The following is an 18,119-nucleotide window of genomic DNA, read 5'->3' on the forward strand; positions in this document are numbered from 1 at the left end:
CCTCATAGTAAAAATCAAAAGGACCTTTGAAGTCATATTTTGTTTTTTGCCGCTCTCTACCATTTTATTAAATAAAGTTGTGTTGCATTACCAAGCACAACCACTATACATTGTATGGCAGTGTGTTCATAAGTAAATGAGGAAACTGCTGCCCTTATCACAGCACTACTGATCCCAGGTGACCCCTTTTTCAATGGACACATCTGTAAGTAGAGGCGTCACCCAGCACTTGTAGGTCATGACGAGATATGTAATTCACAGTATTTCAGATAACCTTTCAAGCCTAAGCGCTGTCATTTTATTCTGATGGAATGACAAATACGGTAGTCATTTCATAGCAGGGAAGATTCAATTATTTGGTAAAAACTGAATTCAAAAATGAATAGCTATTGAAAAGACACGTCCATATCTCGGCAACCGAGAAGTGTCATTAAGCAATGAAAATAGCGGCTAATCAAATATTTTATTGTAATAGTACATCAGTAAAAGGCTGTTTGCCTAATGAAGGTCAATTGTGACCAAATCATTGCTACAGTTTCATAAGAGGCCATTTGATTGACTGTTAGCGCATTGACTGTACAAGTCAGGCAACGGATAAATCAAGACCCGACATTTCAAAGATGTTTTAAAGGGCTTATATATAAATAAACTGGATAAATTGGGGAGAAATATAATGGAATATAAATCTTATAGTGGTCTAACACATTGACTGACTAGTGGACCAATGTCTATGGAATATCACTGGTCAATTGTCGATTAGTTGTGGTAGTGCCAAGTCTTCTGAGCCCTGTGTGATATACAGAGCGGTGGAGAAATTAGTTCCTTAGCATCAACTCAACATTTTTAATAGGGGCCTCCTTCTATAATATTTAAAGGGGTGTTCCCGTTTTAGCAAATAAACGTTGTTCTTTATACAATGAAGAGTTTTCCTATTTACCGATATACTTAATTTTCCGATATACTTACTGTATTAATTTGTCAGGGCTTTGTAGATCTCTGCTTTCTGTCATTCTATAGAAAGCTTCTATGTTTACATACAGTGGATAGAAATCTGACCATGGTCACACAGGTGCACAGGTCGTTAGTATCACAGAGAGTAATCAGTGATATGTGTCATAACGAGCCGCGCACCTGTGTGACCATGGTCAGATTTCAGTCCACTTGAAGTATAGTAAACTATGAAGCTTTCTATAAAAGGACAGCAAGCAGAGATCTAGAAAACTGAGGAATTGATACAGAAAGTATATTGGAAAATGATACTTTTGATCATGCAAATAATACTATTTCTTTCCTGAAATGGGACAACCTCTGTGATTTAAAGGTGTGAAGTTTACCACCTACAAGCAGGTGCATTTTAGGGATTACTGGGGGTAACGGTTGGACCCCGCTGATCAGATTCTTATCACCTATCCTGCCTGTAGTTGGCAGATAAGTTGGAGACTTGGCTCAAGCTCTTTGAAATACTTGTCTCAACATATGATGTAGAGAAACAATTAGATTACTTACTTTTTTTAAAGGAAATTCTCAACTAAAAGGATTTGACCATTATTTGTACATGCTGTATGTGCAAGCTTCACTTCTGTGGCCAGTTATGTGAAAGAAGCGTCGTATCATCACTGCATCGCTGCCACCAAATTGTCATCTAAGAAATGTTGGGGGGTTAAAATGAAAAGAAGTGTTTTTTTTTTAAAAAAACTCTCTTTGCAAATCCTGGATAGACCTTTCAAAATGTTTGACTATGGTAGCGATCCTCCAGTTAGGACCCTCACCCATTAGGTGGATTACAGACCGGCTACAATATCCATTGTATTAATAAATTGTGTAATGTTTCACTTGTACAATAGGGGGCACTGAAGGAGAATTAAAGGAACACTCCAGTCACAACTGATTCATAGAATTATACATTGTGCAGGGCCTGAAGAGAGGAGCATGACTTCAGGTCCTGGCAGGGATCTAACAATAGAATGAAAATCAGGAGTCATGCTCCTCCCTTCAGGCCCTGCACCATACATTATTCAATGAGTTAGCTTTCACTGGAGTGTTCCTTTAAACACTTGTTGTCCTATTCCAGCACAGATTATTGACTGGACAACCAATAATTATTGTCTGAATAGGGTGACTCCTTTCAGCACAGTGCAGTACAGTGCCATACAATACCATTTTTATGTAGTTTATGTGTATATAGTAAATCTTTTGCACTTCAATAAGCCAGTTCAGCATGTAGGATATAACGCTGCTCTTAGAAATATTCAATCTACTTGCCATTTATATTAAGAAGGCGCTATCCTTACCGGGGAGAATAAGCGGCATGACTTTGTGCTGCCTTAGGAAATAACAATGAATCAAAACGCCTTAACTGATTACAGAACACATTTCTTGCGGTAATGTACCATCCAGGACTTCAAATAGCAGCCATTTGCAGAGACGTTGCTTTGGAGATTGACGTGTAATAGTGCGAGGATTCTGCTTAGGGTTAATGTATAGAAAGAGGGTTTCCTTCTGTGTAACAGATTGTTACCATTTCACAGGAATTATATCATCTGTAATTCTATAATGTGTTTGAAGGGGACAAATTATGCTACACTATATTATAGAACTATAATAATAATAATAGTGGTAATATAAAGAGTGATATATTGTTTATGATGACAGACTCCAGCTTTTCCGCACTGAAGTCATTGGGTTGAGTCCAACCTATGTTACAACTTGCCACTAGTAGATTGTGACATGCACTATACAGAGATAGATTGATAGTGGAAGAATAAACAGAAAAATTGATACATAGATAAATAATAAAGAGAATAAACATGTAAGCAACCTCAGAAAAACAGTGTAAAGTCTGTAGCACCTGGTATTAAATAGTAGACATGTCCTAATAAGAAGTTCCTGAGGACCATCGTTCCTCAGGACTTCTTTTATCATAACTGTATGTGCTGCAATTGCGGAAATATAGAGTAATAAAAGTTATGCAAATTTCCCTGGGGTGCTTAGGCTACGTCACCCTAGCGATTCAGGGAGCCTCGTAGTTTAATTTATGCACTCCCTCCATTGCGCTAGCGGAACAGGCGGTGTGCATGCATATTTTTTATGTATACAGGCAAGATTTATCAAGTTGTCTAAAAGTAAGAATGGGCCACATGTATCACTCGTTTTTTCTGTTATTGTTGCGCCTTTTCATTCAGGCGCACCGTTTTTGTGCCATTTTTGCAACTGAATGCCAAACTAGCCGCACAGCGAAAATAACCAGCTTTCCCTCATCTATCTTACCAATCCAGATGTTTTGCTCCATCTAATGATATTTGCAACGTTTTCATTTAGGCGCAAAAACGGGCGCAAAAACACTCCAGCCCGAAGGTGGCGATAACTGAGAAGAAAGCACTGAGCCCCTTTGCAGAACAGCTCATTTCTTGTTTTTAATCAAATTTATTTTTATTGATTTTAATAAACTTTTACAATAACCCACAACAATTATCCATTTCAGTTGGTCAAATGTACATTATGAGGAGATACATACTGAGTTGGCCAAGCATGGCCTATATTATCCCGCAATCCTGGAGTACAAAAGACCTAAGGATATCTGCCATATCATGAATTTCAAGTGAACAACATAACATTACATAGCAAAAAAGAAACCCCCCCAAAAATAATACCCCCCCCCCATCCAACCCCCCCAGAGTCATCTCCGAATGGTAGGGCATATGTGCCCAAAAATGATAATACTCCCTATCTTTACCAATGTATCCAAATAACTAACTTGCCTATACAGCTAGGGAGAGCTGATATTGCAAACTTGACCTTATTTGTAACAGCTGTTGCGATGGCAGACCCGCCGTATCCATCCATTTCCCCCAAATTTTTTAAAATTTAGCTATGGAGTTCCTTTTCAATGCTCTGCAGACAGGAGCTGCAGACTCTATTTACAGTTCATCACCTTCTATTTACAAAACATTCTGCAGACTCCTGAGCTCAAAGCAAGAGCTGAGAACTTTGCAGAATGTTGCAGACAGTACAGACAAGTGTCCCCCATGTAATTCTGCACAGTATGACCAGTGTGTCTGAGGGGGATACTGTGCAGAATTACAGGGGTGCAGCAGGAGACCAGCACTGGGGGATCCCCTCCAGGAGAAGCCCCTGCTGAGGAGGTCACTGGGTGCTGGGTGTCACACACCTGGGTGCTGCTGTGAGTGTTATCTTCATTCTGGGCTGTGGGAGAAGCAGAGAGGAGCTTGTAGCAGAATCACATGTAAGTGCCTCAATCTATCATTGCGCCGAAACTGCGCCAAAATCGCCCTTAAACTGTGTTAAAGTAAAGTGATTAATAAGATGCAGGAACTTAACTTATCACAGATGGTTGTTGCTTGTGATAATTCTGGCAAAACAGTGCGCCAGAATTTAGGCGCAACTACTACATTTAGGCGCACAAAAGTGATAAATGTGGCCCAATTTTCTTAGTTGCTGTGGCAACCAATTACAGCTCAGCTTTCATTTTACCAGTGATCAGAAATATTTTAAAGGGGAGCTGTAATTGGTTGCCATTCTTACTTTTAGACAGCTTGATAAATCTGCCCCTATATGTTTATTCTTTAGTGTAACTGCTATATCTATATTTTTGTAGATAGATACACGCAACACTCCAATATCCAAATTGCAGTTAAAGTATCTGTGGAACATCAAATAAACTTCACCTTTAAAGGGGTTGTCCCATCGTAGTAAGTTAAGCCCTATCCACAGGATAGGGCCTGACTTGCTGATCGGTGGTGGTCTCAGTGATGGGACCTGCACAAATCACAAGAATGGGGTCCGATGTAATGGCTGCCCCATTCATCTCTACAGAGCTGGCGGTACCTTTCCTTCTTAGGCCTACTGCACGTGAACATTGTTTTCTCAGGAGATACATCTGAGGTTTTGAACTGTCTCACAGCTTCATGTATTTCTAGGGACTCATACACACAGCTGTGCACTCTCGCTGTCAGGACCGGCTCCAGGTTTTAGTGGGCCCCTGGGCAACAGAGCCCGAGTGGGCCCCTCCAGTATCCCGGGGCCACGGCACTTGCTCGGGTTGGCCGGGTGCTGGCGCTGGGCCTGCTCGCTGTGTCTCAGACTATTGGACACCTTTTTCAAGCCTTGAAAAAGGTGTCCAACACCGAAACGTCGCTACCCGTTTCAATAAAAATCACTCACATTTGATTTGAGCCTTGGAGTGCTGCCTGCCTTTTCCATTCGTAGATAGATAGATAGATAGATAGATAGATATGATTAGATAGATAGATAGATAGATAAATATGATTAGATAGATAGATAGATAGATAGATAGATAGATAGATAGATAGATAGATAGATATCCAAAGAATGAAACTGCTGGGAGGTGGAATAAACACCCTTGTTTTTTGCACTATTTTGGAGTGCTGCCTGTTTTCATTCTTTGGATATATACTACACTCTGACTGGTGAGAGTGAGGATAGCACCCATGAACTCTTTTTCTCAAGGACTGTGCTGCTTTTTCTCGATAGATAGATAGATAGATAGATAGATAGATAGATAGATAGATAGATAGATAGACAGAGATAGATAGACAGACAGATAGATAGATAGATAGATAGATAGATAGATAGATAGATATTGTAGATAGAAGATAGATAGATAGATATTGCATATATGGATATAAATAGATGGATGGATATTGTATATAGATAGATAGATAGATAGATATTGTACATAGAAGATAGATAGATAGATAGATATTGCATATATGGATATAAATAGATGGATGGATATTGTATATAGATAGATAGAGTGGATAGATGTGGATATTTTAAAAAATGGAGTTGACATACTATTCCAGTGTTAGCATTTCATTCAGTGGCCTCAAGTAGATGAATGCCAAATAATTTACACAACATACAAAAGAAATCTCCACTCTAGTTTAATGTCTTCCTGGAAACTCAGCTATGAAGAGGCACTTCATCCATCCATGAATGCTGAGCCCTGAGAGAAGTAAATACACTCCCAGCATTACAGGCAGGATCATGCAGTCCTCAATGTGTATTTAAGGTCAAGACTAGATCTAGTAAAAAAGCCATTCACTATGAAAAAAAAAGATATTTGCTGTTCTGGCTGACCCAAATGTAACCCTTTAAAGAAGAACTTAAATCATAATCAAGTAACCTGCTATATACTTCAATACATAGGAGGCAGTACTATATACTGTATTCTATCAATATCCTTACCCATAAGGTGCAGCATTATAGCACTTTTGCATAATGGACAGCACCCTAGTAGCAAATTTCTTGTACAAATAAGACAACATTACTACCATTCATAGAAGAAGACAGTAGTATGGTAGTAGTTTAGTTCTTGTACATAGGGGGCAGTATTATAGTAGTTATATACTTGTACAGCGGGGGCAGTATTATAGTAGTTATATACTTGTACAGCGGGGGCAGTATTATAGTAGTTATATTCCTGCACGTAGGAGCAGTATTATAGTAGTTATATTCTTGTACATAGGGGACAGTATTATGGTAGTTATATTATTGTACATAGGAGCAGTATTATAGTAGTTATATTCTTGTACATAGGGGGCACTATTATAGTAGTTATATTCTTGTACATAGGAGCAGTATTATAGTAGTTATATTCTTGTACATAGGAGCAGTATTATAGTAGTTATATTCTTGTACATAGGAGACAGTATTATAGTAGTTATATTCTTGTACATAGGGGGCAGTATTATAGTAGTTATATTCTTGTACATAGGGGACAGTATTATGGTAGTTATATTATTGTACATAGGAGCAGTATTATAGTAGTTATATTCTTGTACATATGAGGCAGTATGATAGTAGTTATATTCTTGTACTTAGGAGCAGTATTATAGTAGTTATATTCCTGCACATAGGAGCAGTACTAAAGTAGTCAAATTCTTGTACGTTGGGGCCGTATTATAGAAGTTATGTTCTTGAACACAGGAGACTGTATTATAGTAGTTATATTCTCAAAAATCAGAGCAGCATTATAGTAGTTCTATTTGTGTACACATGAGCTGTACTATATTCATATTCTTGTACATTGGAGACAGTATTATAGTAGTTATATTCTTGTACATATGGGGCAGTATTATTTTAGATATATTCTTCTACATAGGGAACAATATTATAGAAGTTACATTCTTTTACACAGGAGAAGTATTATGGCAGTTATATTCTTGTACATACGGAGCAGTATTATAGTAGTTATCTTCCTGTACATAGGGGGCAGTATTATAGTAGTTATATTCTTGTACATAGGGAGCAGTATTATAGTAGTTACATTCTTGTACATAGGGGCAATATTATAGTAGTTATATTCTTGTACATAGGGGGCAGTATTATAGTAGTTATATTCTTGTACATAGGGGCAGTATTTTATTGGTTATATTCTTGTACATAGGGAGCAGTATTATAGTAGTTATATTCTTGTACATAATAGCATCATTCAAACTTCCGATGACGTCAGCTGACTGCGTCTGAATGGTCAGAAGGTGGGACCTGGCTGTATTACGAATAACGGGGCCGTGCATAAATTAACCGCCCCCAGAGCCAAGAGGTTATGTAAGCCTGAACACCTCTGGCTAATTAGCATATTTTATCAAACTCTTTTTTAGAAAAATTGCCCTGTCCCAGGATCGAATAAAAATACTGCAGGAAAGACCTCTTGATGAGTAAGCATGTTTTAGGAGTCTACCATTAGTATTTTATAGCCAAATTTTTTTAAGTTACTTGTGCAAGGAGCCAGTAGAATTACTCATAGAAAGTAGTAATAGAGTACCTATAATGGATATATATGAAGGCACCATTGGTTATTACAAAAGTTTGGGACCACCCTTCTGAGAGATCATTACCATCAACTGGAAATGATTTTTATGTAAACTTGCATAGGAGATGTACAGATGTAGCAAACATTCACATGATTGGGAATTTTACTGGCGTGTTATTAGTTAAACCTCCTATCTTTTTATAGCTTGTTTTTATTATTTCTTTTATAACATATTTGTATAGAATTGCATTTTTTTCTGTTTCTAAATTAGTGACATAGTAGCACACTGATAAACCGGCTGAGCTATAGATATCACAACCATATGTTTGTTATTGTGCCTCTGGAGCTACCATGGAAACCAGCAAGTATAAATTATTATCGCTTCAGCCTATTAAAAGGATTCATTCAGGAAGAGTAAACATTATTCTGGTGTTTCCACTAATGAAGCCTGTGTCGGTGGGACGTAATTGTGGCAGATCACTATTTTCGTTAAAAAGTTAGAATTGGGGAATTAAGATAAGTGGGTATTGCGGGATTAACTGAAAGTAATAATTATCTATAATTTTAGCAAAGAATTTGGAGAGAAGTAATTTCGCAAATGATGAGGTTGGTTTCATTAGTGACATTAAATCAAGGCCGTGCAATGAACTTTTGGAAGTGGTTCCTCTTAATCTATTGTAGAGTACTGTGAACGCAGTTGGCAATGTTTACTACACACAAATATGTTCCAAAACATTTTTCATCCTATTATAAAATAATTATTATTTTTATATATGTAAACTTATTAATTAAAGGGTAAGTGCCCTTCAATTGCTTAATAAGTGCTCTGGCTTCAAAATGCCCCTATATCAGTCTGAGCCAGGACTTGCTTTGTCCTCTTCATAGAGACTTAATATTAGGACAACAAGAAGAAGAACGGTGCAAACAATGATTGAGCTTTTTACAACACATGTAATTCATTTTTCTCATCTGATGCCAGCCTTCCATCAAAATTATTTTGATAAAGACAGGTTTTATAAAAGTAAGAATAGAAAGTCATTGGACGCCTAAGTTTCATAGCCCTGCCCATAAGTAGCTACGGTATGCTCAAAACCTCATGATAAGATACATCTAATGAGATGTAACAAAAATAAAATTTTTCATATTCCACTATGATATAGAAGAAGTTTATCTATAACTTTGCATGGGTCTGTTTAGAATAAAATGTAGGCATGTAATGGCTGGTTTAGTTTTTCAGGAACCATGTGACTGTATGACATTATGGGGCACATTTACTAAAAACTATGTGCAGTTTGCCAGTGTAGTGTGCAGAGGGCGCTAGATTTATGAATTGTGGCCCCTGTTCTTCATGAATCTGAAGCTCCCTGCACTGCCCCGACACAGTGCACCAACTTTTCTTGGTGCACCTTTAACAAGGGGCCTGTGACACACTTCTTTCGTATTTTACATGATAAATGTGGCGCATGGTCCGACTTTGCACCAAAACGCTTATTTCAGTGTGAAGAATAGTGCAGCCGCATGCTACACGAATGTGGCACAGGCACTTCTTAAATACCTGTGCAAGCAGTTTGCACACATAAGAATGTTCAAAGTCCGACAGAAAACTGGTGCATGGACCTTAAGAAACGTGCCCCTACGGCTTCTACAAGTTTCCATATAATAATAGTAGGCATGTATTGGCTGTGGTCAGAGAGGGGTCCCATTGCTATGTTACACTAAGCTTACTATAATGGGGCTGTGTTGTTCTACCCTCCATCCTTTTCATGATTTATGGAATCAAAACAAGAAAGAGAGACAATGCGGGTGCCACATGTGTGAAAACAATTTAGGGTCGAATAATTTCTATTTTATTGAAAATATGCTCACCTCTTCCGGTTGTACAGCCGGTGCAACACGTAAAACAGCTTGGACTTTTAGGTGATTTAGGCAGCCGTCCTGGACTTAGTGGTAACAGCTTTGCCACAGAAGAAGGTAAAGTATGTAAACGGCAGCTTCCAGGCTTGTTTATGGAGCCAATCACTCGTATTTCATCTTTTTCATAATTCAATTTCTTTATTGATAAGCTTGGTAATATGCGTTTTGAGCCGGAACTAGGCTCTTCCTCAATTATATAAAGCTTAAAACAACATAAAAACATGTATGACTAATAAACTGGCTTTTTTAGCACGAGAATGGGGTAGACCTTATGTCAGCATGACGTCAGGATGTAAACAAAAACATAATTGTAATATTATTCATTAATAAAACCAATCAGTGACAACTGGTGGGTGTGTTTAAACTAAAAGAACACTCAAATAGGTACATGTCAATAACACATAAAAAATATAGATGCGACCAGATGATAATAAAAATGTAAAATTAAAAATATGCATAAATAATCAATTAGTACATTATTTCATATCTATTATAAAATCATTAAAAAGCATAAATATGACATCTCCGGATGGTTAATACACAGATGATAACTGCACTGGGTAGTTTATATTATATATATATTATGTTGCGGAGTAGTAATAGTAATAGTAAACACATATTACCAAGCTTATCAATAAAGAAATTGAATTATGAAAAAGATGAAATCCGAGTGATTGGCGCCGTGAACAACCCTGGAAACTGCCGTTTACATACTTTCATGATTTATGGGGCTACTTAGAGGCTACTAGGTTTGCTAACAATGGAGATAAAAAAAAATCTGGCATAGTTGGTGCGACCTAAAGAAAATACTAGGGGCGTGGGTCAACTCTCTCTTTGGACACATAATTGTGGCATGATTGGCCTTAGCAATGAAATGTTCTCAACATAGTTGCTTTGGAATTTGTTCCCATAAAAGTTCAATGTCCTCTGATGTCAATGGATACAATTAGAGATGAGCAAGCACTAAAATGCTCGGGTGCTCGTTACTCGAGCCGAACATTTCCCGATGCTCGAGTGCTCGTTTCGAGTAACGAGCCCCATTGAAATCAATGGGAGACCCGAGCATTTTTCAGTAAAATTACAAACTGAACGAGCACAGTGAAAGAACACAGTGCAGAACAGATTGCAGATGTTCGGGAACATCTGCGATATGTTCCGGAGACACGCGTGCAGAACGGTGTTCTCCGCAATAGTATTTGAAGAACAATATGTGTGAAGAACAACAGTGTTCTTTCACTGTTTTCTTCAATTAAACAATTAAATTAAATGTTTTAATTGTATCTTTTTACTTTTTTTTTTTAATTAAATGCTCGTTATCGAGCAGGGCAAATACTCGTCCGAGCAACGAGCCGGTCCGAGTATGCTAATACTCGACCGAGCATCAAGCTCGGACGAGTATACTCGCTCATCACTAGATACAATATTTCAGTGATGTTTTCAGATTTCCTCATTGGTCTTATGTTGGTTTTCTGAAAAGTTTTCTGCTCTCCCACTATGTGATTGATAACCTATTAACTTCAAGGCTTCATCGTCCACCTTTTAAATAAAAATCCTAACTGGAATATTTTTATGCTAACATCCTCATTTTGGTTTTTGTTTCAGAATCCTGACATTGTATTGGTACATTATTTGAATGTTCCAGCCATAGAGGATTGTGGGAAGCCATGCGGTCCTATTCTTTGTTCGATCAACACAGACAAGAAGGAATGGGCAAAATGGACGAAGGAAGAACTTATAGGACAGCTAAAACCTATGTGTAAGTAGCCTGTGTATTACTAAGCATTCTACACATAAAGTCTTCTAGCATATGTTCATGTCCCAGTGATGTGGTTCTCATAGAAAAACCCTGCTTGGAAGCTTATCTGGAGTCACCTTATATACATATCTGTTGGGAAAACCAAAATTAAAGGATCATCCCCAATTTTCAAAAAGCTCCCACTTTCCAGTAATGTGACTCTAATAATCCTGGGGTCATCCCATAGTGATTTCTGCATGAAAGTAATACTATTTTTCTATTTTATGCCAATGCCTGGTTACAAGCACTTTTCTGAAGACCCCCAAAAATCCATGATACATGGTATAGTAGCTCAGAAGCATACATTTTAGTGAAGCTGGGCTGAAGTTCAAAACACGGCCTCAGGACACAGGATGGCGCTGTTTCTAATCCTAGTCAATTTAAAGGGAACCTACCACCACGATTCTATCTATAAAGGTAGAACGGGTGGTAGGTGGATGAATGGGACGTAAGGAAAGCCCATTTTGGGCTAATCCTTACGTCCCGGCTATCCTTTTGTAAACTTAAATGTCTTTATATGCTAATTTTTTTAAGCGGCTACTGGGGCGTGGAGTAGCCGGACATGAGGCTACTAGTCGTGGCTACTCCACGTCCCAGTATCCTCGTTCCTCCGCCTAACAGGTAATCTTCGGCGCGCAGCTCCTCGTAGCTGCGCTACCTCGTCCTAGTACCCGGCGTTCTGCGCATGCGCAGTAGCGCTGGCCTCGGAGTTACGGCCGTGCACCCGTACGCCTGCGTTCTGGTATTCACAGGAGGGCGTGCAGATATGAGGAGCTGCACGCCGAAGATTACCTGGTAGGCGGAGGAACGAGGCTACTGGGGCCTGGAGTAGCCGCGACTAGTATCCTCATGTCTGGCTACTCCACGCCCCAGTAGCCGCTTAAAAAAATTAGCATATAAAGACATTAAATTTTACAAAAGGATAGCCGGGACGTAAGGATTAGCCCAAAAAGGGCTATCCTTACGTCCCATTCATCCACCTACCACCTGATCTACCTTTATAGGTACAATCGTGGTGGTAGGTGCCCTTTAAGATTTTAACTTTTGGATACACATTGGATAGGAAATATAAGAATAGAGATACTCCCCCCTTAAAAATGTTATATTGAATATTTAAATATATTTATACCCTATACAAATTCTTCTTTAAAAAGTGTTTGCAGTCACTAAAATTGCCATATTGATGATTTAATAATCATGTTCATTGAAATCCTCTCTGAATGCTGCTTGATACCGTGTCTGGGATCGGGAACGCTCTACTGGCTTTCAGAGCACAGACTGGCACAGTGAACTGAATGTTAATGCCGCTTGCAAACTAACATGCAGAGGAGCGCAGCTCTCCTACCAACTACTTACTAAAACAATGTAGCAAAAATCTGGAATAAATTAAATTGGGAGTGAACTTAATCATTACATTTTGAAAGTAGAAGGAAAATCTATAGCTTTAGACCTAATATTAAATTGCAGTTAACAGGACCAGTTACCCCTGGGGCGGCCGATGCTTGTGTTTTTTTATATAGGCTTTTGCAAGAACTTCTTATTAATTAGCTCTTTACAAAAGTTTACCAATAAGCCCTGCTTTTGTGCAGAAGTTTCTTTAAAGAAGTTGTCCAGGAGCTAAAAATGTTTTTGCAATAATATTAAAAAGGTTTTTCTAGAGCTTTACAATAGAGTTAATGCAACCATATTAGATTGGTGTTGGTCTTATTTCTGGCACCCCAGTAAATTAACAGACTAAAATCAGGGTCCTGCAAGTCAAACCCTCTCCAATCTGATACTGATGAACTACCCAAATGTCATGACCTATGCCATCTGGAACCCTGGGTGTTGAAGATGGAGATTCAAGATGGGGAGATGGGGGTTAAAGGCTTTTCCGTGTTTCAGAAAATGGATCTCAATCAATTCTTAAATTTAATAAAATTTGAAATCAGCGGTAGGGAAGTCATGCAACACCATCCACCAATTGTCTGCACGAAGTGGTCATGGTGCTTCCACAGGGCAGCTACATCACATTCAATATGGCATATGTGCAGTGCAGTCCCATTAAAGTGGATACCTAGCCCAATTACTGTGCATTTTACAAGGGTGTGCTTGGTAAGAAGTGAAGGGTTTCTCATTGGCCAAACACTGCTCAACACTCCCAGACATCACATTTATTGTAATGAACAATATTTATGACATGTTGCACCATATTTATGACATATCCACAAGTTTAGTTATAAATACTTGAGCCATAAGGGTCCCAGGGGATGCCTCCTATTCCTTTAACAGGTTTCCTTTGCCTATCATCCTGGGACTGGACAGAATGGAAAGTTGCATGTCCCAAAAGTAGCTTAGCAAATATACTTTTTTTGGCACTTCTATAGACTGTGGCTATACGGTTGTGTCATAAATACTGTTCATGAGAATAGCCCTAAAGGATGGAAGATCCACCCAGTTCATGAGTTCATAATAAATACATATTTTATGAATTGAATGTTGCTACTTCATACAAAAAAATGCTGTAAGGTCATATATACCTGAACACCTTAATATTGTTCATATGAAAAAAACCAAGAAAATACATGGTAATGGATTCCGCTCCAAATTAAATCTTATGAAAGATTTACCAGAGCTGCGGCATATCAAATCTTGGATGAGTTGCTTATCTCTAACCATAGGTAGGGTTGTTAAGTAGAGATGAGCGAACATGCTCGTCCGAGCTTGATGCTCGGTCGAGCATTAGGGTACTCGAAACTGCTCGTTACTCGGACGAATACTTCGCCCGCTCGAGAAAATGGCAGCTCCCGCCGTTTTGCTTTTTGGCGGCCAGAAACAGAGCCAATCACAAGCCAGGAGACTCTGCACTCCACCCAGCATGACGTGGTACCCTTACACGTCGATAGCAGTGGTTGGCTGGCCAGATCAGGTGACCCTGGGATAGACTAGCCGCTGGCCGCGCTGCTCGGATCATTCTGTCTCTGGATGCCGCTAGGGAGAGAGCTGCTGCTGCTCAGGGAAAGCGTTAGGGTGTTCTATTAGCTTACTGTTAGGCAGGAGTGATTCTCAAAGAACCCAACAGCCCTTCTTAGGGCTACAATAACGTTCTACTTTTTTTATTTTAATTTGCATATTTTACCATTTTGTGAGGAATTAGCAGGGGGACTTGCTACCGTTGTGTTTAGCTCTTAGTGGCACACATATCCATAGCAAAGACCGAAGTGGGAAAATTCAGTAGGGGTTGGATTTCTATTAGGCAATAACTCAGTGTCATCTCATCTGGCATAGTACTGTGCTTCCTTTGATACTTGGCTAGAAAATAGCCATAGGAGAATACAAACAGCTTCTTGAAGCCTACAGTAGCGTTCTATATATTTGATTTCTGGTTGATCTGCTGGTGGCTGTAGTTTCTGCAGTGCATGTACTTGCCAATTCTGAGCAATTTGTAGTGAGACTTGCGACCGCTGTGTTCTGCGCTTAGTGGCGCACATATCCATAGCAAAGGCTGAAGTGGCAAAATTCAGTAGGGGTTGGATTTCTATTAGGCAATAACTCAGTGTCATCTCATCTGGCATAGTACTGTGCTTCCTTTGATACTTGGCTAGAAAATAGCCATAGGAGAATACAAACAGCTTCTTGAAGCCTACAGTAGCGTTCTATATATTTGATTTCTGGTTGATCTGCTGGTGGCTGTAGTTTCTGCAGTGCATGTACTTGCCAATTCTGAGCAATTTGTAGTGAGACTTGCGACCGCTGTGTTCTGCGCTTAGTGGCGCACATATCCATAGCAAAGGCTGAAGTGGCAAAATTCAGTAGGGGTTGGATTTCTATTAGGCAATAACTCAGTGTCATCTCATCTGGCATAGTACTGTGCTTCCTTTGATACTTGGCTAGAAAATAGCCATAGGAGAATACAAACAGCTTCTTGAAGCCTACAGTAGCGTTCTATATATTTGATTTCTGGTTGATCTGCTGGTGGCTGTAGTTTCTGCAGTGCATGTACTTGCCAATTCTGAGCAATTTGTAGTGAGACTTGCGACCGCTGTGTTCTGCGCTTAGTGGCGCACATATCCATAGCAAAGGCTGAAGTGGCAAAATTCAGTAGGGGTTGGATTTCTATTAGGCAATAACTCAGTGTCATCTCATCCGGCATAGTACTGTGCTTCCTTTGATACTTGGCTAGAAAATAGCCATAGGAGAATACAAACAGCTTCTTGATCTTGAAGCCTACAGTAGCGTTCTATATATTTGATTTCTGGTTGATCTGCTGGTGGCTGTAGTTTCTGCAGTGCATGTACTTGCCAATTCTGAGCAATTTGTAGTGGGACTTGCGACCGCTGTGTTCTGCGCTTAGTGGCGCACATATCCATAGCAAAGGCCGAAGTGGCAAAATTCAGTAGGGGTTGGATTTCTATTAGGCAATAACTCAGTGTCATCTCATCCGGCATAGTACTGTGCTTCCTTTGATACTTGGCTAGAAAATAGCCATAGGAGAATACAAACAGCTTCTTGAAGCCTACAGTAGCGTTCTATATATTTGATTTCTGGTTGATCTGCTGGTGGCTGTAGTTTCTGCAGTGCATGTACTTGCCAATTCTGAGCAATTTGTAGTGAGACTTGCGACCGCTGTGTTCTGCGCTTAGTGGCGCACATATCCATAGCAAAGGCCGAAGTGGCAAAATTCAGTAGGGGTTGGATTTCTATTAGGCAATAACTCAGTGTCATCTCATCCGGCATAGTACTGTGCTTCCTTTGATACTTGGCTAGAAAATAGCCATAGGAGAATACAAACAGCTTCTTGATCTTGAAGCCTACAGTAGCGTTCTATATATTTGATTTCTGGTTGATCTGCTGGTGGCTGTAGTTTCTGCAGTGCATGTACTTGCCAATTCTGAGCAATTTGTAGTGGGACTTGCGACCGCTGTGTTCTGCGCTTAGTGGCGCACATATCCATAGCAAAGGCCGAAGTGGCAAAATTAAGTAGGGGTTGGATTTCTATTAGGCAATAACTCAGTGTCATCTCATCTGGCATAGTACTGTGCTTCCTTTGATACTTGGCTAGAAAATAGCCATAGCAATAGGATAGCATTGTTTGGTTTTAAAAACTCAAAAAAAAACAAAAAACACAAAAAAAAAAAAAAAACACAAAAAAAAACAAAAAAAAGTAAAAAAAAAAATAAAGTTATAACTCTCATTTTAAAAATGTTTAACCCGAGGGCTAGGGGTAGAGGACGAGGGCGGGGACGTGGGCGTCCAACTACTGCAGGGGTCAGAGGCCGTGGTCCTGGGCGGGGTGAGACACCACCTGCTGATGAGGGAGCAGGGGAACGCCGCAGAGCTACACTCCCTAGGTTCATGTCTGAAGTTACTGGGACTCGTGGTAGAGCACTGTTGAGGCCAGAACAGTGCGAACAGGTGATGTCGTGGATTGCTGACAATGCTTCGAGCAATTTGTCCACCACCAGTCAGTCTTCCACGCAGTCCACCCATGTCACCGAAATCGCCACTCCTCCAGCTCCTGCACCTCAGCCTCCTCCCCCCCAGTCTGCCCCCTCCCAGGAAAATTTGGCATTTGAACCGGCATACTCTGAGGAACTGTTTTCTGGACCCTTCCCACAGTCACAAACCACTTGTCCGGTTGCTGCTGAGCAATTTTCCGATGCCCAGGTTTTCCACCAGTCACAGTCTGTGGGTGATGATGACCTTCTTGACGTAGTGGAAGTGTGTAAAGAGGTGTCCGACGATGAGGAGACACGGTTGTCAGACAGTGGGGAAGTTGTTGTCAGGGCAGGAAGTCCGAGGGGGGAGCAGACTGAGGGATCGGAGGATGATGAGGTGACAGACCCAAGCTGGGTTGAGAGGCCGGGTGAACACAGTGCTTCTGAGACGGAGGAGAGTCCTCGACCTGAACAGGTTGGAAGAGGCAGTGGTGGGGCCAGACGGAGAGGCAGGGCCAGAGCTGGTGCATCAGCGCCACTGTCAACTAGTGAAGCTCCCGTGGTGAGGGCTCTTGCGGCGAGGGCTAGATCTTCAGAAGTGTGGAGGTTCTTTAAGGAAACACCGGATGACCGACGGACTGTGGTGTGCAACATTTGCCAAACCAGGCTCAGCAGGGGTTCCACCACTACTAGCTTAACTACCACCAGTATGCGCAGGCATATGAATGCTAAGCACCCCACTCAGTGGCAACAAGCCCGTTCACCTCCGGCCGTGCACACCACTGCTCCTTCCCCTGTGTCAGCTGCTAGTCAGCCCCCTGCCCAGGACCCTGGCACAAAAACCCCATCGTCGCCTCCACGATCCTCCACAGCATCCACCAGCGTTCAGCTCTCCATACCCCAGACGCTGGAGCGGAAACGCAAATATAGTGCAACCCACCCGCACGCCCAAGCCCTTAATGTGCACATCTCCAGATTGCTTAGCCTGGAGATGCTGCCCTATAGGCTAGTAGAGACCGAGGCCTTTCGCAACCTCATGGCGGCGGCCGCCCCTCGGTATTCGGTCCCCAGCCGCCACTACTTTTCCCGATGTGCCGTCCCAGCCCTGCACCAGCACGTGTCAGACAACATCATCCGTGCCCTGACCAACGCCGTTTCTGACAAGGTCCACCTGACCACGGACACGTGGACGAGTGCT

At 40.6% G+C, this 18,119-nt stretch overlaps 1 protein-coding gene across 10 annotated transcripts in view; it reads left to right on the top strand.

Annotated features, from left to right (window-relative positions):
- Positions 1–18,119, top strand: part of CAMTA1 (calmodulin binding transcription activator 1) — a 1,053,810-nt gene that overhangs the window by 839,484 nt on the left and 196,207 nt on the right. For all 10 annotated transcript variants that reach the window (XM_072156284.1, XM_072156283.1, XM_072156282.1 and 7 more), the window contains one exon: positions 11,312–11,465. In XM_072156284.1, coding sequence (XP_072012385.1) covers positions 11,312–11,465 — 154 coding nt within the window. The remainder of the gene's footprint in view (positions 1–11,311; positions 11,466–18,119) is intronic.

The sequence above is a fragment of the Engystomops pustulosus genome, chromosome 6 (assembly GCF_040894005.1).
Source record: "Engystomops pustulosus chromosome 6, aEngPut4.maternal, whole genome shotgun sequence".
Lineage (NCBI taxonomy): Eukaryota > Metazoa > Chordata > Amphibia > Anura > Leptodactylidae > Engystomops > Engystomops pustulosus.